This window comes from Plectrocnemia conspersa, unplaced genomic scaffold (assembly GCF_051122295.1).
Source record: "Plectrocnemia conspersa isolate PC_06_02 unplaced genomic scaffold, ASM5112229v1 ptg000001l, whole genome shotgun sequence".
In the NCBI taxonomy this organism is placed as follows: Eukaryota; Metazoa; Arthropoda; class Insecta; order Trichoptera; family Polycentropodidae; genus Plectrocnemia; species Plectrocnemia conspersa.
Window position 1 is genome coordinate 26,496,547 of NW_028277165.1, and position 22,120 is coordinate 26,518,666.

General features: G+C 29.4%; 1 protein-coding gene across 3 annotated transcripts in view; it reads right to left on the minus strand.

Moving 5' to 3' along the window:
* Positions 1–5,661: 5,661 nt before the first annotated feature.
* Positions 5,662–22,120, minus strand: part of Atg16 (Autophagy-related 16) — a 266,491-nt gene continuing 250,032 nt past the window's right edge. For all 3 annotated transcript variants that reach the window (XM_088188931.1, XM_088188780.1, XM_088188859.1), the window contains 6 exons: positions 20,957–21,077; positions 14,944–15,144; positions 14,459–14,543; positions 14,247–14,393; positions 10,305–10,416; positions 5,662–6,460 (listed from right to left, as the gene is read on the minus strand). In XM_088188931.1, the coding sequence (XP_088045057.1) occupies positions 10,323–10,416; positions 14,247–14,393; positions 14,459–14,543; positions 14,944–15,144; positions 20,957–21,077 (648 nt within the window). In that variant the 3' untranslated portion in view covers positions 5,662–6,460; positions 10,305–10,322. The remainder of the gene's footprint in view (positions 6,461–10,304; positions 10,417–14,246; positions 14,394–14,458; positions 14,544–14,943; positions 15,145–20,956; positions 21,078–22,120) is intronic.

The following is a 22,120-nucleotide window of genomic DNA, read 5'->3' on the forward strand; positions in this document are numbered from 1 at the left end:
CCATTATATATACAGAATATATTTAAGTTGAAATACCAAGCTTTAAATCTATAATGTCTGAGAGATTGGAATTAGTATTTATATAATTATATATAGCAAACGTGAAGCTAAATGCAAGCTAAGTTCTAAATAAGACGCGGTGTACGACACGAATACATCATATCACCTTTGCTTAACATGTACTCCGAGTCAATTATTTAAAAAGCTCTAGATGAGATAAATCTGTAGATACTAATTATATTTGCATATAATACAATAAACATCGATAAAAAGGTAGACGAGGCATATAACAAGCAGGGCCTAAATTATTAATTGCTACAAAATTATTAAAACTATACACAATGAACCAATAAAAATTACAAAATATAGATATTTATGTAAATAAATGTACATGATTAAATAAGAAATGAGATTCATTTCGAGAAGTAAAAGCATGAATAGAAATGGCAAGAAGAGCATTTATAAGAATGAGACCTTAATTTCTAACCTAATCCTTCAGCTGAAAATTCACACGGTACGTTTGTATATTTTCGCCATTCTCATATATGGAGTGAAGGATTGGACCTTAGATCAAGAATTAATCTGAAAAGTCAAGATTTGGTGTCGTACCTCATAGCTACGCAATTTAAGAGAATAGTTTGGGTAAAATTGCACTGAAATATAAAGTGCAGAAGTAAAATATGAGATGATACAAGAATAATGAGAATATAAATATATAATTACAGAATAGGTTTTTAAAGATTTCCCCCATTGAAAAAATCAAGTTACGTATATTAATTGTAAGCTGTATTAATAGATCATAATCTATAAGACAAAGGTCACTGATTTATAGATGTTGAGCTCAGTGTCGTCCCTATTTACTAAATTAGTAGTTATTGATTGTGTTTACCTCGTTGTAAAGAATTGGGCTTACGCCTGTCATTTTGCAATGAAAGATTTACAATGAATAATAAGTCGTCGTAAGATGCTCTAACGTTCCTATAATTTAATCAATTGTTAAGAAAAGTATAAATTTAAAAAGCAAAATTTGTTAAATAAGGTTGGAATAATTTTTTGTGGAATTCATTGATTATATTAATCTACTAAATATGCACCTTCAAAAAAAAAATACGCTAATAAATTATATGTTTTAAGCAATACAATTAATTTAAATTATACAGAAGTCAAGAAAAAACGTATATTATTCACATTAAAACTTTCCGAAGAGCTAAAAATAAGAGACAATATTTGATTTTTTAATTCTTGATTAAAAAAAAATAGTTTAATTTATAGAAAAAAAACCAGAAATTCAGTATATTTGCTACTTTATTTTTAGTTATAATGTGAATTTTCAAGTGAAATGTATAAATATTTATTTGGAGGTTGCGAATTTTTTTCTGATAACACTTTTAGGTATAACTTTTGTTGTAAAATAATCACATAAAAAAATATTTTTCTAATCGCTACTATAATACATATATTTAACCACATTAAGATGCCGAAATTTAATTGGCTACGCAGCGCGAATATTTACGATGGTTTGCTTACTTATCTGTGGTTTCTTTGAAAATCAAATAATTGGTAGTAAATATTTTTATACCTTGATATTTTGTAACACAGATACAGACCGCAATTTTAGTTTAATATTTTATAAATTATTTTTAAAATTTAAAATAAATTGCTAATTATTTTCGTAAAAACCAAAGAATCATTACATTATATCGAGTAAGACAATGTTGTATTTTATCACTTGTGATTTTTACTATATATTTTTAACGAAGCACTGCTAAATCCAACAAAGGGATAAAATTAAATAGTGTCTCACTATAGCGGATAATTGAGAAGGGTTAAACACGCTCATATCTAAAGTAACAAGAGCTTGTAGAAGATATGGTATAGTTCAAACTATAAATAATGAAACTTGTGTGTGTATGAAAATACAATATAATACAGACTATTCAACTCTTTAAGTAAATGTTTTTTAGGATACACTCTCGAGTAGCGATTTTAAGGGTGCACAACCATTAATCCTATATTTTAAATTTATTCTTAATAGATATTTTCAAAGTGATGGTTAATAATTTACTGGTTACAAAAAAAAACGTTCATAATAAATATACTAGCGGTGGTATTAGATAGAGAGAATGGAACTAGAAAATAAAAGCCCTAAAAAACATAATACGATTTGTCCTATTTGTCATTGGGTTTTATATTAATTTAAATAAACTAATGTGTTTGTAATAAACTATTTAATAGTTAATTTTGTTTAAAAGGATAAGTGATTTGAATATATAAATGCATGGACCTCAAATCCATCTATTGATTCAAAAACACACTGAAATATTAATGAAAAAAATTAGAGCTCAGAAAATCGCTAATTAAAAAAATGTATTTATTTGACATGTTTCGTCCTTGAAATAAGCTTTGCACCAAAACCTATGTAAACATGAAAATAAATTATTTTCATCAAACTTTTGCAAATTTGCAAACGCATTATTTACATTGTTTCAATGATCTTAATTTCACATAGTTCCGTTATGCATGGAATCTATTTGTTTATATTATAAAAATATTGTATATAAAATTAATATAAACAATTAAAAACACTGTCATTTTCATACCTGAAGATATTGTAAAAATATTTCGCGAAACCACAATGAACCACACTGAACTCGCGTATCGGTAACTACGTTAAAAACAATCCTTTTATTTAAATACAAGCTCATATCGATTTAACGGCTAAAAGTAACAAACGAATCGTTTTAGATCTACAGTAAAATATATTCAAATTATTACTTAATTTATTATTTTTTTTTCTTTCGCTTAAATTGTAAATAGATTTTCCTTAATTTTATTTAATTTAAATGTTGTTTATTTAATTGTAAACATGAAAATGGTTATAAACTAGTAACATGTATAATATAGATCAGGGCTCGGCAACAAATGATCTGTTTGATCCGATTGATGATTTTTGTCATGAGGCCCGGGCTCACTGTCAGTTAAAATATTGAAAAATAAATATTTTGACTTCACTGACATTATTAATTTATTTATTGTCTGAATTTTGTTGTATAGACTTAAATAAACAAGTTTCCACTGCGTTTCCACTGCACAATTTTATTGCTTTTGACGTAAATTTTTGACTTCTGAGAAGTGATAATTGTTTTTTGCGCCCTCCTATCGGTAAAAATTCGGTTTAGATATGCTGCATAGTCGTAATTTTATACGCAATGAACGCTAGATATCCGAGCGTTTCCACTGCACGATTTTATTGCTTTTGACGTGGATTTTAAACCTCCTTGAATTTTGCCAGAAAAATGCATCTCGATTAATACAATACAGATAAGTGTTATTGTATTTTTAAAAGTCATGAACTAGGCTACATTTTTAAGTTTATGAGATAATGCTGGATGATTGAAATATTTATTTATTTATTTATTAAAATTATAACCATCGTGACCTGACAGGCAAACCTAATGCGTCACGATAGTCAAAAGTACTAATACATCATAATACATACAAATATAAACAAGACAAAACAACAGACACAAATCACCTCAACAGGTGTGCATTGTCCCATACGAATTGAACCAAAACTCCATAAGTGCAAGAGAAAATGTCAATATTACTATGGACAGAATTGAGCAGATAAATGGCCTTGGCCAGAGAAGAGTTGGCAAGTGCTCCAGTTCTACACTTAACAGGCAAGAATAGTGGACGCGACCGAGAACTATATCCACCTTCAGGAGCCCACATTTGAAGCTGCTCGAGCACTGAAGGATTGTCTACGATGCCCTTGAGCAATTTCCAGAAGTGTTTAATTACATAAACACTTCTGCGAGTCGACAAAGTAACGTATCCCAGGGCTCCCAAAATAAAAGCACTGGGAAACAAGAACGGATAATACCCGTATTCCTTCAAGTATAAATATCGAAGAAATTTACGTTGTACTTTTTCCAGCTTCAATTCTTTACATTGATTCATTACGCCTGGTATCCAAATGATGGAGCTAGTTTCTAGTATGCTGCGGACTAGAGTATCATAAAGAGTGCGCAATACTAAAGTATTCCTGAAGTAACGCGCATTTCTCAAGATAAAACCGAGCATTTTTAAGGATTTTCTATGAGTCTCTGCAATGTGCTGGCTAAATTTCCAACGTTCTTCGAAAGTCACTCCTAAATCCTTAGTTGAAGAAAACCTTTCCAGAAAATATCCGCCTAGATGGTATGAATATTTTGCCGGCGTTAACGACCTTGAAAATGAAATTGTGTGACATTTCTTTACACTGAAAGGCAATTGGTTATAGCAAGCCCATTTTCATATAGAGTTGAGATCCTCCTGTAGGTCGAGGGAATCAGAAATCGAATGCATTTTCTGGTAAATTTTCAAGTCATCTGCATATAATTAAAAATCTGAATGCTCTATTGCTGTTTCTATGTCATTAATGAACAATAAACTTTAACAATTAGAAAAAATAAAAATTGTAATTAATTGAAACTTCAATCACGATGCATTTCTGCATATCCAACTAAAAAAAATCTAAATTGCCCACTGATGACAGGTTTATATGTGCGTGGCTTTGGCACGTGCCTACTATGTCACCGTGCCTTGATGTATGTGCAGTATGTCCCGGCACGCATGCGCAGTGCCACGCGGGCCATCTATGCCCGCGGCTCTGCTAATGCATTTCCGCATTGGAATGTACATCAAAAGCGTTAAATCATAGACGGTCAACACTTTTGCGAGTGCGGTGGTCGTTCGGCTCAAATCTTTGTTCTAATGGACGCATGGCGCTTAATGGCTAACATGAGGGACCGAATGATTTATTATATCATAACACCTGGTCGCATTGTGCAATTTATGCTTGCTTATTGCAACGTTTAATTGCAAATAATTTATAATTAAACTGTATTGTAGACTTATTGAGAATGTACAGAAATGCATTTAAAGCAGATCAGAACGCGTCTGATATGTTAATATATCTGAGCTATAACGTCTAGAAACGCATTTGAAATAATGTGGTGCTGATGAAAGATATGTTGCGTCTCAATGCAAGAAAATAACGATTATATAAAATACAGTTAGGAATACATGACAAATATTAGATGTTAATTATTGCGGATTGGGAAGAATCGTATGAAGAAAACAATAGCATATACAATATATTTATATAAATAGAAAAAGTAAAGAATAACTGATCTAATTATATAAAACCCATGAAAATAATTATCGAAATATTAAATCGACCAATCAATGTGAGGCACAAGTCCCACCGGGGAGGGATGAAAGATTTAAATGTTTTGAGGGGCAATGTGCAACGCTGTGGGGGATCCTATTCTTGAAACTCAAAAATAATCAGCCCTGAATACATAAGGCTGGCCTCCAATGAGGACCAGGTAGATACCGGCAGACCGCGGACAACATATGATCATGGACGCTCACATCCTGAGAGAGACTCCACCATACGAGCACTGCAGCATAAAGGGATCAATCTCCGCTACACTGTCGCTGCGCTAAGGATCTTCCACGGACATCATCCCTGCGCCAGATTATCCACCACTGCTCGGAGAAAACATCTGTCAAAATATGTAATATAATCAATATATTAAAAAGCGCATCGGGCAAATCTGTTAGGTTACGATGGTATTGCTTTAATTAAAATAAATAATAAATAAAACAAACTTACATGATAAAAAACTTTATTGACGTCAAAAGAAAATGTAAAAACGTCTTTGTAATCATTTATTCATATGTAATTATATTTATTTTTTTACAAACAAATCAATTTAATTATACAAATATAAATTTTCAACATATTTTTAGTCATTCTTAACAACGCTTATAAAGCACAAAATAAAAATAGAGGTACACATATTATTATATTACAATATTAAAGAGGGAAAGCTCGTATGATTAATATATAAAAAGACTGAGATCGTATCATTGCAGAAGTATAAAACATTGCATTCGGTTACTACAATTGTATAATACATAATTTCATGACTTAGAAAATTAATATTCAGTCTCTTTTAATTTTAATTCGACAAGCAAACATATTAATACAACATATAATTAGTCAAATTGGGAATGTGTTATTAATAGAGGGTACAATAAAAATATTTAGAGTGCAAAGATACGCATTGAACGTTCACACAGTATAAAAATACAAAAACGGTTAGATTATTCATCATAAGATAACTAAGCCTTTCAATGCTTGTTCGTAATACATATGTACAGCTGCTTTTTAAGCTGAAAATATGTTAATGTGACTTTTTATGTGATCAAATATGCAGTTGTATGTATTTAAAATACAAAAGCATATATTTATAATTTTTTTTTTTATATAAAATAAACATTTATCAATTAAGAATATACAGAATAGTAATGGCATATAGTATATGTATACTTTATAATAATGACTTTAACGCTGCGCTCTTCTCTGCGGCTCGGCTGAAGATGGCCGCACCGGTAGAAATATTGGCTGGAAAAAATAATAAAAACTTTCATATTTAAATATTAACAATATTATAAATGAAAAAAATGCTGTGTAGTTATTGAATTGTTCCGCAAAATCAGACATAAAGAAAAGAAGCTGTAATCGAATTTCCGCCGAGACCGTATTGCATCTCGGGGTTACGACATTAATTCGTTTTGTATAATTCGCTGTGTATAGTCGAAAGCATCACGACATTATTATGAAATCTGAATTCGGACGTCTATTACTCACGATTCGGACTCACGGTGTAATGGGATTTGTCATGCTGAGCTCGTGCCCCCGGGTATGAAACATTATCTATGCAAAATTCAACGCGAAACGTCAGCGAGGTTAAATTTTTAACTTAACCCTAAACCGCATACTTGGATAGGTCTTAATACGTTAGAGTGAAACGAAACTTAATTGCCATGTACATAAACTAATACAGGCAAATACACAAATGCTTATGAATCATCAGAAAAGTATTTATGATGCTGTATAGGTGTCAATTTAGGACATATGACCAAATACCAATATATAATAATGAATATTTATTAGCATAAATTCAGAGTAAAAGCTATGTATATATAAGAGGATTAGATAAAACACCGTATCGTGCCATCAACAAAAAATCCCAGACTACTTATTATAACTACACTACTTCAACAAACGCCAAATTTTGTAAAAAAAATCTCATACGCTTTGTATTTAAAATAGTTATTTAAATATTCTCAGGCACTTTAAAATTTCATTCAAACTAACCCACTTATATCTTGTTTGCTATAGCTTTAAGTTTTGGATTTGAGTGTAATGCAAAAAAAGTGTATATTGATGATAATTAAATATTGTTTAATGTATTACTTTTAGATTGATACTAGATCACATTAATTAAATTTAAGAACAGATCATAAAATAATATTTTATTTATTTATGTAAATTAAAGTATTAAAAGAAAATGTAATTCATAGCATAGGAATCAATTAAGATATAACCGATGACGTAATAAAAACAACTTAATTTTATGGAGTAATAATATATTATGCATCCAAATATTTTTTTATTTTAATTTAGTTTTTATGGGCAATTTGAAATAAATTTAAAAATAAAATGGAACATTTGTCTGATTATTAAAATATTTTTACGTAAAGTAAAAATGTATTGTTAAAAAAAACATTATCAAACATATTCATAAAAAATGGATGTGTCTTTCTGAGGTAAGATTATTTTTCTGTACATTAATATTTAAAGTATAATAGTAGATAATGTACTGTGTTAAATTAAAAAATTAATATATAACATAATATTATTTAATAATAATAAATAAACTTTTTTGTATAAAGCTTTAATACTGATTAAAAAATATTAAATTGATATAAAATGTCTTTTAAAATGTTATTTTTTTGGGAATTTAAAAACAGGTTTATTAAATCTAAATATAGTCAATTAGGGCACGAAAATAATTAATAATTTTCAATAACACTTTTGCTTTGACAAAATATTTTTATATTTCATGGTAAACTGTTACAAATATTGGGTTATATTATTATTAAATGTCGTTTTTTAATAAAGCAAAAAAAGCATCTTCAAATGTCTTTTAAAATGTTATTTTTGTGGAAATTAAAAAAACAGGTTTATTAAAAATATTATTAAATCAAAAAGTCGTAAATTAGAGCACGATATTAATTTATAATTTTATTCATACACTTATGCTTTGACAAATTTTATGAAAAACTGCTAAAAATATTGGGTTATCCCAAAATAAATGTCGTTTTTAAAAAAAAAATAAAAACAGTATCTTCAAATGATTATTATTAGTTTGATGATTAAAAATATATTTATCTTTTAAAAATATCAGTTTTCCCACTTAGTCAATTTTTAAATTCAATTAGCTGTCATTGTCTGCATTTTTTTATTATCTAGGAAGATTTGCGGCAATTGAAATAAATGGTACTGGGAAAGAGCAAGGTCTGGAAAATAAGGTGGATGAGATTAATCCGTTTACCTAACTTCTTTGATGATATCGAAAGGCAATTTCGCCTAATAGTGATGCGTATTTTCATGTTGTAGAACTATTAGATTTTTGTTGCCAAGTGCAGCCCATTTTTTTATTCGTAAAAACGATCCATCTAGGCACAGTATAAGATTGCTGCTCTTGTTTGGCCAAGTTTAAGAGTTTCGTAATGCATAATCCCTTTTCAATCCCATAATACACAAAAAATATTTTTTTTATAGTGATCCTGGGCTTCGAGGTAGGTGTTGCTAATTGAAATTTAGATACCAAGATTATTGTTATTGATTATAATTATTTGACTAACTTTAATATACAGAAACTACGTCTAGATTTGCTTTCCAAGCCTTCCAATCTTTTTAATGTGTCTATACACTGGTTTATTTTTCGGTAGGTTGATGCATTTACGGATATATAATAAATCATTTACCACTTTAAAAATATTTTAAGTGGCCGTAGCCGCCGATTTTTTTAAAGACATTTAAATAGCATGCAATTTTCTGCACATTGTAAAAACTCACTTAGTAAAAAATCTTTCATTGTAGATTATGAAGCTCAATTTTTTTCAGTAGCATAATATGAAGTCCAGTTGTAAACTAACACAGATATAAAAAAAAAAAAAGGGGAACTATCTGTTAAAAATTGAATTTAATTTCGATTATCGGAAAAAAATTCAAAATAATGATGATATATTATAATATTTTATTATTAAAATAAATATTATATATAATTACAAGCAGAAAGAGATTGTGACTAATAATTAAAATTAAGTTTAAGAAAAATAAAAATATTTTTTAATTGAGCTTTTAAAAATGTTTATAAAATAATAATCAGAGCTTTAGAATAAAAAGTTTTTTTTTGTAAATTATAAATACTACTGAAATTACCTGTTTTAATTTTTGTTATTTTATTTTATAAATACAGTAGGAAGTAATTATTATTTTTTTAAGTTTACTTTGAATATAATTTAGCTATATAAAATATTCAATAATATCTAATACAGAAATGTATAAAATCAAGTATTGGTATAATGTATTTTACTACCTTTATTTCAATATATAATTATGTTTAATAAAATATTTACTATAACAGTAAATATACAATCAAATAAAACAATCCCATCGTAAATATTAATTTTCTTAAAAATATGATTAGGTCTTGTCTCGTTTTAAAACCGAAGGATCGATTTCGGTCAAGCACATCGCTATTTAGCTTGCTTTATTAGTTTTTACTTACGTTAATATCGCCTTTCATGCAACGACTTAACGTTCATCGCTCAAAGGCACACAGAGAATCGATTCACGGTGCATTTGCAAATCGTGAATTTATATTACGGCCCATTGTTGTGTTAAAATTCGGTTATAATGTAACACAACGGCGCGTTATGACCGCTTCGGTAATATCGTGGCTTATGTAAGCTATATAGCGCAATGAAAATAACGCGAACCGTTGATAGAGATCTGCCGAGACGAACAGTGACGAATTTTTCGGGTTACTATGCCTCTCGCTAGTCCCGTTAATAAGACAGACGGTTCAAATTGCGGATTATACACCTTTATAAGTTTAATTATAAAAGTTTGAGTAAAAACAGACTGCTTTACGCCGTCTAGAAACAGCGGGATATTTTATAAAATATTGTAACGCTATTTTCATAAAACATACTTTTATATAATAATCTAAATCTATTAACAACGTACTTAAGATTAGAGAACAGTTTTCAAAAATAAAATCAGGTTTCGTAACCGCGCGTTGAGGTCTATCGAAAATATGTTACAATTAGCTCGGGTTGCATTTGTCACGCGTTTATATCACTTTAGTTTATAAGTATATTTTTATACATACCAAGCGTTCACGCTGATATCAAATGTCTCCCCAAATGACAATTTTCTTTGATTTGTCGACGCTCGCTAATGATCCTCCAATTGGATGCCATGAAACAGCCGTTACAGCAGCTCTGGAATTTGTATATGTACAATAAATATTAATTGTTAAGGAAGAAGACTATTAAATGCAGGATGAGTCAATTAAAGCTAAAAGTACTTAAATATATATAATAGATAAAGTAAATAACAGCGTGCTATAAAATTTGTTTTTCATATGCATCCCTGATACTCATTCATTTTAATTTTGCGAAGGTTTCAACCACTCAAATTTATATTGACTAAACTATTATACATGTATCTATCCTTGTTGATAAGCAAATATACAACACTTAATCGATCATATTTAACATGTTAATCTGTTTCCACGCCTCCTCCTTTATTCTCATTTGTTTTATCGATCGCCGAGTCCGATTTCGATCTGTAGGGATAATTGCATTGGCTTATTGCGTTTGCCTCTTTCTACTCCTTATAAACGAAAACGAATGCGCTTAATATGTAACCGAGTGCACTTATTTAATTAACTTGTCACGGGCCACAACGCACCCGCGGATATATAATTGAGTCGTTGTCGATTACGATCTCGTCTTGGCCGATCGCAAGCGATTGTGTACATGTATAGCGATTTTTCGTTACACGGCTTATAACGAATGGGGAATTAACGACGGACCATGAAGCAGGAGGTAGGACGCAGACGACGCAGACGATTAGTTGCTTAATCGTTATCCTGTCTAAACGCGCATATCACAATTGAAGAAATTTAACTATATAATAAATACTCTGCACTTGATATTTACTATACTTGATCATAAGATTTTATTTCGTTGGTGTTAAGACCACATGCACAATTTAATATAATATAGAAGTCATTAACAACGACCTAGTCTCAAAATAAAAAAATATCTCGTGACCAAATAATCGTGGTAATAATTAAAAATATTTTACAAGCCACCAAATAGCACATCAGTCTTTGAAGTTAATCACTCATAAGTATTGCTAAAAATATAGGTTTCGTTTAAAAAAAAGAGCAATAGATAATATGTTTTACCCTGCGCATACTATTGTTATTTTATCTGTAGGTTACCGATCGCCGGAGTGGCTATTTGAACCGTTATTATTTTAAGGCGTTAACCTGCGAAAACCTGCTTTTAATTAATAAAAAAAATATTTTATTTAATTATTATTAAATTAATATTTAATCTACGTACATATATGTGGTAATGTATATATGTATATAAAATAAAATAATTTTGCGGCGTCTATTTTGGCTGCAAAGTTACACCCTTTCGACTTCAAAATGCAAAAATTACTACATATTTATTAGTGTCAAGTTTTTCAATAATTTAGTATTTGATATGAACACTGAAACATAATTATAAACTTATAATTGTCAACTTTTGGACATATTTCAAAATATTGCTGACGGTTTTGCGCAATATTTTCGTTCTGTTTTCGAGGAATCTTGTTCGCCTTCTGCTCAGTCGCTTCCTTCTTCATGTTCTTGGTGTTCAGTACTGACCATCAAAGAAACTGAGCACTCAGATCTTAAATACGGATTTAATAAATTAAAGACAGGGCGTTCTTCTGGACCTGATTTAATTCCCGATTTTATTTTGAAGGGTTGCGAAGTCAGTCTCGCTGCTCCTCTAAAATGTATTTATGATCTGATTCTCAAAACATCGTCATTTCCTGATCTATGGAAATGCACAAAAGTCACCCCTATTCATAAAAAGGGTGACAAATTATATATAAAGTATTATAGACCAGTCGCAATGTTGTCAGCTCCTGCTAAATTATTTAAAATATTTATTTATAAATATCTCTATAATCACTTTCGGCAAGTTTTGTTAGATCAACAGCACGGGTTTCGTCCTGCCCGTTCCACTGTTACTAACATTCTGTCGTTCACCAAAACGGTGACAACTTCTCTCGATGCGGGAATTCAAGTAGACGTCGTGTATACAGATTTTGAGAAAGCCTTTGACAAAGTTTGTCATAGGTTATTATTAAATAAATTGTCGAACCTCGGTTGCTCAGATAATTAAACTCGGTTATTCTCGAGCTATTTAAGCAATCGTAGACAGTTTGTAACCTATGGTGGACGATTGTCAAAATAATATTTTACCCCTTCGGGGGTTCCTCAAGGATCCAATCTGGGACCTCTGCTTTTTGTGTTATTTAATAATGACATAAATACAGCAATTAAAAATTCAAGTTTTCTTCTGTACGCTGATGATTTAAAATTATATAAATGCATTCGATCTGTTGTGGACTTCTTCTCTCTACAAAGTGATTTCTCTGTGGAGATGGGCTTCCATTAACCGTCTGCCTTTTAGTGTCGGAAAGTGCCATACTGTGTCATTTTCTCGATCCCGTTCGCCATCAGCTTATTTCTACCATCCCGGTGGTAGCATTTTGACTAGAGAAACTTCCACTAAAGATCTCGGAATCACTCTCGAGAGCAAATGGAGGTTCTCTCTACACATACAATAAATCTTCTAAGATGCTCGGCTTTGTTATGAGGAATGCCTTTCACTTTAACGATCCGTCAGTTATTCGCATCCTCTATGACACCTTAGTTCGTAGCATTCTTGAATCGAGATCTATAATTTGGAATCCCCGAATAGCCAAATATTCCCTTTTAGTGAAAAAAATTCAAAAAAGGTATTTAAGATACCTTTACAAAAGGACATTTGGTTATTATCCGTACTTATATCCCAGCGCCTTTTTTTTAGGAGCGTTGGGATATGATTCGCTGAGTTCTCGCAGAAAGCTGTATGTCGCTAAGCATTTTTTCAAATTACTAAAAGGTGCTGTCGACAATCCAGCTATTCTCGAGGAATTCCAGTTTTGGGTTCCGGAACATTTTCGAGAATCACGATCGAGACCTCTTCTGATGACCGTTAGGGCTAGGACATCCGCACTTGCCGACTCACCTGTAGCTGTGGCCATTCAGATCCTTAATACGCTGGCATTACATATTGATTTATTTAATGTTAGCTACGAGGATCTGATCCAGATTGTATAATTTAATTTTGATATTTTATAATTTTTTGTTATGTTTAAGTATTGTTATATTTATGTATATATACGTTTTTTTTATGTTTTATAAATTTAAAATTTGTTTTCGACCATCGTGGCGCATTGGGGTAACCTATTAGGCCACGATGGTCTTAATTTATCCTAAAAAATATATAAATATATAAATCAATCATTTCAATTAAACTTGGCAGGCGATAAATGCAATATTAATAAGTTTTCTAGCCTATATATGTATTTAATATATATTTATTAGGCATTTGCATGAATTTATTATATACGAAAATGATATTTATATAGTTTAAATATAAAAACAACAGTCATATTAATAGTATAATTATAATGAAGCTACGCATAATTCGTGTGAACGAAATTGAGAAATATAAAACATGTCAAATTAACGACAATTAAATTTGCATTACTGTACACCCGAGCATCATCCATAGATCTCGCCTTAAATTAGACATAATTAACGGCGTTATGGAGCTAAAAATAACATAATTAAGACTAAGTAAAGATGGAGAAAAACGTGGGAAATTTAACGGTGTTACATAACCATTGAGAGGCGTTTTTCCTCGCAGTGGTAATTCACCGACATTGTTCGTCACTCTTTCATTCAATTCGAGTTTTAATTCATTGCGATAAGAGAATCACTTGCTATATATAAGTATGAGGTTAATTAATAAAATATATAACAAAACGTCCGGTGACTTGAGATTTCCTTATTGGACCGGGTCGTTTTAATTAAGTGCACTCTGTCCGATCGTTTCGCTGCAATTTCAAGGCGGTAACGACTTCGTTGAACGGGCAAGGATAAAAAATGAACTGAGGAAAAGGGTAGTAATTATTTTTTAAATGGACTCACGTGTGTTCTTTCAGTATTATTTCGACTTTAGTTGAGTTTACATTCCATATGTAAACGCATCCGTCTGCACCGCCTACAGCTATGTGCTTTCCGTCTGGGCTGAAGCCCGCTCGGGCCCAATCACAACCGACTTTGAAGTTATCATGACTAAAACAAATATGTATGTATATATATTGAATCAAATTAGTGCATCCAATTTAAAAAAAAAGTACCTAAATGATCCAATTATTTGGTTCATATGAAGATCTAACAATTTTAATGTGTTGTCTCTGACGCAAGCTAAAAGATATTTACAATCTGAAATAACAAAATAAAATGTATAAGGACAGTTTATAAAAATAATAACCATATTTTAATTCATGTTAATGGTTAGTTAAATAGTAAAAAATAAATTGTTAAAATTAAATAATTATTTTAAGTAAAAATAAAATTTTAAAATACTCTTCGCCATTTAAAAAAATTTAAAAACATTGCTGTGTAATATATATTATCAAAATAAGTTGATTTATAATCATTGTAATTATTGTTTTACATAAATGCAAATTAAAGTAAAAATAAATGTTATAAAATAAATTATAATTTTTTTACAATTTAATATTTAATTTTTTTGCATTTTTAAAAATAAAATCTAATCCGCTCTATGACATATTTTTTTTCACATATAAAAATTTTGCAAGTTAATTAAATATATTCATACCTCTAGATAAATCTAAGGATGTCACTTTTCCTTGCAGCATTATGTGATTTGGCGTTGAATCCGATCTTATATCCCAAAATCTGATGCTCTTATCGAAATGACCAGAGATTATGGTGGAGCCAAATCCGTCTGCAGAAGAACCAGCTCCGTCAAATGTGACCAGATCGTTGCATATTGAACCAGCAAATTTTGTCGCCACACCTGTAAATTAATCATACGAGACACGTTATCAAAAATTATAGTGAACATAATCGAATTCTATAAGGCATTTTAATTAAGGCAAACACTCGACGTTCGCGATACATAATCAATTGAAATTAGTCACGGTTACGTGATACGTTGTTAGCGATCCCTCGCGAGCCTGATTGGTTCTCGGAAAGGATACTTCAGAATCTGCACTGTAACAATTCGCGCAGGAGACAAGAGCTATTATTGACCGACGGTAACCACTTAACTGTCGGTCGGGTAAAATCGCAACGTCACCGATGTTATCCGGTTGGGCGCGTGCTGAATGTGATAGTTTTAAAAAAACATTCGTAAAAGTAAAAGCTAAAGATGCTGCAAAAGATGGTTCGAATTCCAAAGCAAGGCGAGAATAAATGTTATTAAGCGAAACAACAAGCGGTGTTTCATGTATTTTTTTATTTTATTCAGAAAAAAACATGACGGTATTTCGTTGTTTAAATATGTGTATATATATAATATTGTGTTCATAAAAAATAATGACTTGCAAAATGGCAGTAGAAAAAAGAAAAAATAAGTAATTATTTAATTATGAGTATAACACACGTAGAGCTTCTACAACATTTACCGTTGTTTATAGTATAGGTAATCGGCGATGTATCGTAATAATCATTATATGTATGAAAAGTCAGTCAATAAGACATGGCACCGTTATAAAATATGTTTATAATAAAATAACATAATATTATAAAAAAATGCTTTGAACATATTCCTTTTAGAAAAAAACTGATTTATTCTCAAATAAAAAAAAATCATTTATTTATTCATAGAAAATTTCAGGTTCATTTAAAAGTAGCATATAAAATATATATTTAGTTATTCAAGAATTACATAATCGTATCCAAATCGTATGCAAATATTTTCAATTATTTAGATATGTGAAAAATAGTATCTAGTTGTCAAAAAAATTTAAAATGCAAATGTTTTTAGATATCATAAATAAATTAAGAAGCAATTATTTCGAATAAGTATTTTTGTATCTTAGTAAATTTTATTTATTGCTAACGTGATTTTTATATAAAATAAAAAAAATATATATATAAGCTTAATGATTAATTAGCAGATAAGTAGTAGTAGCCTAAATTATAAAAATATTATTATTAACAACAGGAAATTATGGAAAATAGCCTGTAAAATAATATATGTATTTTTTTTTTATTTTTTTAAATATAATATGTATGAAGTATAAATATTGAATATAAAAAAATAAAATACAACCTGTTATACGCAAAGAATTTAAATTAAAAAACTATACATAAATAAAAAAACCTTTTAAAAAAAAATGTGGTAAAAATATATTTAAAATCGCACTAACTACTAATACCTCCGTTTCGTTTAACAGAGTCACTTAAAGCACTATCATTTCGTCATTATTTATAAGTTAAAAAAGATGCCAACTTTGAGTGTACGCCACACCATTTTTTCCCCTCTAAAGTACAAGATGCAGATATACATTCGATATACTTATCATTACGCCTTTCTATATTTTAAACAATTTCACAGAAATTAAAAATGTTATTATATTTTTTTTATGTTGAAATAGTAAAAGCTAGCAAAATCAATAATTTGTTAATCATTATTTTTTACGTATGTATAGCGCTAATATTTTAAAGACGTCCGTGCGCTGCAAATGTCGGAATAACAATTAAATAATTGGAACGTATATTATATCTTTGATCGGCGCAAGCAGATCAATGAAATACCGTTGTGAAATACGAAATAATCTTCAAAGTGACTCTGTTAAATGAAACGAAGTATAGGTAGAAAAAAATATTTGGATCAGTCCTACAATACTTCTAAAATACATAAAAGCATAAAATTATTAAACTATTCAACGAGTTTGTGGTCTAATTTGTCGTAGCTAAGCATTCCGGTTTTTCGATATTTTTAATTTCTCCAGAAATAAGAGTTTTCATTGTCACTTCTAGATTTTTTCAAGGATTCTCAATACATTTTGACAGATAAAAAATAGCATGTAATAATATTGAAACAATAGACTGTATATATATAATATATATATATATATATATATATATATATATATATATATATATATATATATATATATATATATATATATATATTATTTACAAAAAGAGAACTGAATGATCGATAAAGAAAACAAATTGCATTAAGATTATTGATCAAAAATCTATTTTTTGAGCGTCGATTTACGGAGGAATTTCGGGTTTCCGTATTTATACCCAAATTGTAGTGAGAAGTATCAATTTTTACATTTCAAAGACGATAAAAAAAGTTTGCTGACAGGCAAATTTTATGGCGTAGCGATGTGGAAAGCCCCCATACATTTTTGCAATCTGCCGATTCCTACGCGTGGCGTTTATTTTAATCTGATTATTATTAGAGTATTAAGATTACTTAAAGCAAAGACAAGATCAATTATTGTAGCTGAGAAAATCGTGAACAATTTTTTTGCCATTCATGTATATTTCTGCTTTATTAAAAGCTTCAAGAAAGCATGCATATTTTCAAATATCTGGCACAGACATACCCTTTTTTATGCTGCAGTATAAAAAAATGCAGCGGTTGTAAAACATTAAAAAATATTCGTATAAATTGAATTTTTAAATAAAAGTGCTATGAAAATTATCGAAAAATAAGAATTTTTTTCAAGAGAGTCTCGGGAGATAGTTTTCCAGAAAAACACTAATCGTAACTTTTTTAATCATTTCTATTTTTATATTTTCTTTATGAGTTGTACAAAAATTTTTTCCTAATTATGGCCCAAAAATATTTTATTGGTTTAATTAAGGACTACTTCAGAATAAGAACAATTTTTTTCAAAATTTCGTTATATTATGAAATATTATCTAAGATGTAATTAGATTTATTTCTTAATCTCCTTCATTGACCAAGTTGATTAAACAATTTTTTACGATTACTTTAAAATTAAAATTTACTATTTTAGCCTAATTCATTATATTGCTTTTCCATCAGAGGTATGAAAAAAATTCAGGACATTTTTATAATATACCTTTTATTTCAAAATATGAGAAGCACAAGATCTGTGTAAAATTATTTTACTCAAAGAGCGTTAATCTTCTTCAATTTAAAATAGGCAATCTTATATGTCGATTGGCTCATTACACGCAAGTTAAACGCATTTTAATTAAGGTAGCAGTAATTCTAAATTTATTAATAAATAAATTTAGTTATTTAAAAATATATTTAAGTAATAAAATATATACTTGTATTTCGTAAAAATAATTTATATATGTATATTTTTAGGTTTAAGAACAAATTAATATTAGTTGACATTATTTTTTATGGTTGAAATTGCTTTGATATACGGGTGTTTTAAAATACAAGCACAGTACATATTGTATATATATATATATATATATATATATATATATATATATATATATATATATATATATATATGTTACTATATCTAATGTGTTTAACTTGTGGTTTTCCAACAACTTTATACTGCTATATTACAATAAAAAATACTGCTAATTCTGCATTAAAAAATGTCGGTACAAATTTTAGCTTATTTTAAAATATATAATAATTATATATGGATACTATTTTTTTCACCGGATGACGACCATTTAAAATGCTTTATTTTATAAAAATGTATTGATTTAAATTAAAAGTAATTTTCCCGTCAATTACGTATTTCAAAAATTAATTATCTTAAGTTCACGTTTATATCCATAAATATAGTAAATTGTCGGTTACCATTTATCAGTAAAAAAAATGAAAAATAAAAAAAAGTATATATTATTATTTTTATCCTCATTCTTTTTTACCTGTATCATATAGCATGAAAATAAAGCTCGCATTTTCAACCTTCTTTTTATTCGTTGAATGAACAGAAACTCGATATTAATAATACGTATCAAATTAATTTAAGAGACATAATCACGCGATCATAGATTAAGCTCCATCCGCCGAGAGCTTTTTTCTCAAGCGAAAAAGTCGCCGAGCTTCCGTTCGGATTTTCGCTACGCATTAAACTGTTTTTTCACTTAACTAAACCTGATTGGCGTCGCAATATGCTATTTTAGCTTTTTTGTATTAATTATAATCTCCTAATGATCAGACGCCGACGATCCATCATAATATTCTCATATTGAAATAAGCCGTCCAAACAAACAGAGAGCTTTTTGAATTCAATTCGGCGGATAATGGTCGTGAGAATGGTACTCCTACTCCAAGTGGATTATATAATAATTTACCTATACATTATAGCTGTTTTTCGCATTTACAACTCTGATTTGCTCTGTTGGCTGCCGTTGCGTAATCCAATTTGCTTCATACTAAGTATATTATAATATTTTTCAGCTTGATGGTGTCACTTGCATTTTTGAACGAAATTACTTTTTTTTTTTGTAAATATATTTCACTGTTTGAGCTTGTGGGAAAGCTTAGAGACACGTATTTTACACAGATAATTAGCTATTGTACGTATTCTTTGTATTCAAATAAATAACCACTACAGTAGTGCTAATAGTGCTTAAATTATTACAGTTTTAATTAAATTTAAGCCTAAATACGGCAGTGTATCCTACTTTCAATATTTTTAAAATTTAACTGCAATTTTAGTTTAGTCTAATAATAATAATTAAATATATTTAGTGAAGCATTAAAATAAATGTTTTTTTAGTTTTATTTAAAAAACGACATTTATTTCCCAATTACGTAATATATAATGTATGATTTATCAAATTTATTATTTTGTATAAAATAAACTGATTTTTTTTGGTTTAGTTTGCAGCTACCGATCTACCAAAATAAGTTGATATTAAAAACCAAAGCACGTTTCCAGTTAAAATATATATAAATACGAAGGACGAGCCAAGGTCTCCCGAGGTTAGCGATCGCTGTCCTCCGCCTGAGGAAGAATCAATCAAATTCGATTTATTGACGCGTGAATAATTCAAAGAAAGGCATCCCTTTTGCGGCGTTCGCCATTGTCGTAAGTCGATTGCCTCTGGAGGCAAAATTCCTGCCGAAAAGGGCACAAGGCCTCCGAAGGGAGAAGCCGATCACTCCAAAGATGCGAGGGATCAACGAGAAAAGAAAAATAAAACAAAACGATCGCATTCTTTAGCCGCCGCCTGTAACGGACTGTCTAGTGAATGACGTTAATAAAACATTTTATAATTCGAGTATGCAAATTTTCATGCCGAATTAATTTTGAGAGTGAGAAAAATGTATAAGGATCAAGCGAAAGATCAACATGCATGTGTTACAAAATGTTATATCCATCACGCATATTATCCTAAATTGCGGTCCAGATTGCATCAGCAGGAAAAAATATCCGAAAAGGGCTTTCGAGTCAATAACTTTTGTGGAATTTATCCTTATCACCTGTTTGATGTAAGGTTTTAAAAATAAGACTTAACACAAAGGAGGTCGATATCAAAGATAACTGACAGATTTCGATACCGCGCGTCAATTTAACGGTTTAGAGAGCATTAATTGACTATTATTCAAAGATTCAATTTTCAAAACAGATTCTGTTAATGATTTATTTTATATGTGTATGTATATTTTTATATACTTTAAAACAAATATCCTGTTTTTTCCTAGATATATGTACTTATCTAATGTTTTGACAATATTAATGCAGTTGAGTCAGAAAGAGTAATATTTAAGTATCAAGACTTCATAAATCATTCAACTTTTTCAGACTGTTTTTAATGAGTCTGTTGTGTTGACAAGTATCGTGTAACGTTTTGTTTTAAATACAGTTAAGTACATTTATAATTTAAATAATAATAATTGAATAACTTACATGCCCCGTTGCGAAGATCCCAGATTTTCAAAGTCCTGTCGTGACTCCCAGTGATCACCTTTGAATGTTTGCCCAGAAACTTGGCAGCCATCACTTTGCCAGCATGACCGGTCAATGCCAACTAAAAGAAAGAAATATACATTAATATATTATCTTTAATACGCGCAATAAACGTATCATAAAATAACGCATCCACGAGATAACGAAATACATGGAATATTTTACGCGTTCAATAACAATAAAAAATCATCCAAAACGCAATAGAATGCAATAAAAGATACATCTGCTTTTTTTTGTTCATCTTTGTACTTTTGCTTAATCAGCCGGGAGGCGATTAAATTTATATTTTATATACGTACGATTTCGTACGATGTGTGCACGATTAAAGTGTGAAACTAGATTTCATCACGATCGCAGCTGGTGGTCGAATATTTTATCGGATGCGAGAAATTATAGCGACAATACGAAAAATCGATTATGGTTATTGAAAAACCGAATATTATTTGTAGAGATATTGAATAGAAATGGTTTTTTGCTGACGCGACAGCGAATTCGCGCACGAAGATATAATAAAATATGTTTTGTTATTATTTATATTTTTATTTATTTGCGTTTCAATATTGAGATCCATTCAATGATTGAGTGTTTCTATTAAATATATAGTGCTATTTAGACTACTGCTACATAGACTTTTTCAGTCATTACCAACACTACTTTGACTAAGACTTTCAGAAATTATATTAATTATTGTTTAGTAGGTATTCTATTGCAAAATAAAATAAAGTTTGTATTTATATCGATTTTTGCCAATATACATATACTATATATGTTATCAGTAGGAATATTAAACGGTCAGTATACAAATAAAACGATCGGAATTTATTGTATTATTGTCAGTGAGTATTTATATTAAATAGCCACAATTATGCAATTAAAGCTTAAGCTCTTTATTGCATAAAAACTTTCATGGAAAGTAACTTAACTCATATTTTTATTTTATATATATAGCTTTAACCAAAACGCTGGCATTTTAAGTGACAAAAATCTTATTTTTATCTTTATGCATAAAAATATTTTTTTCAATTACTACAGAGAAAAATTTATTCAAATAAAAAATAAAGCAATAAGTGCCTTAGTTGACAACTAAGCTTTTTATTGAAACGG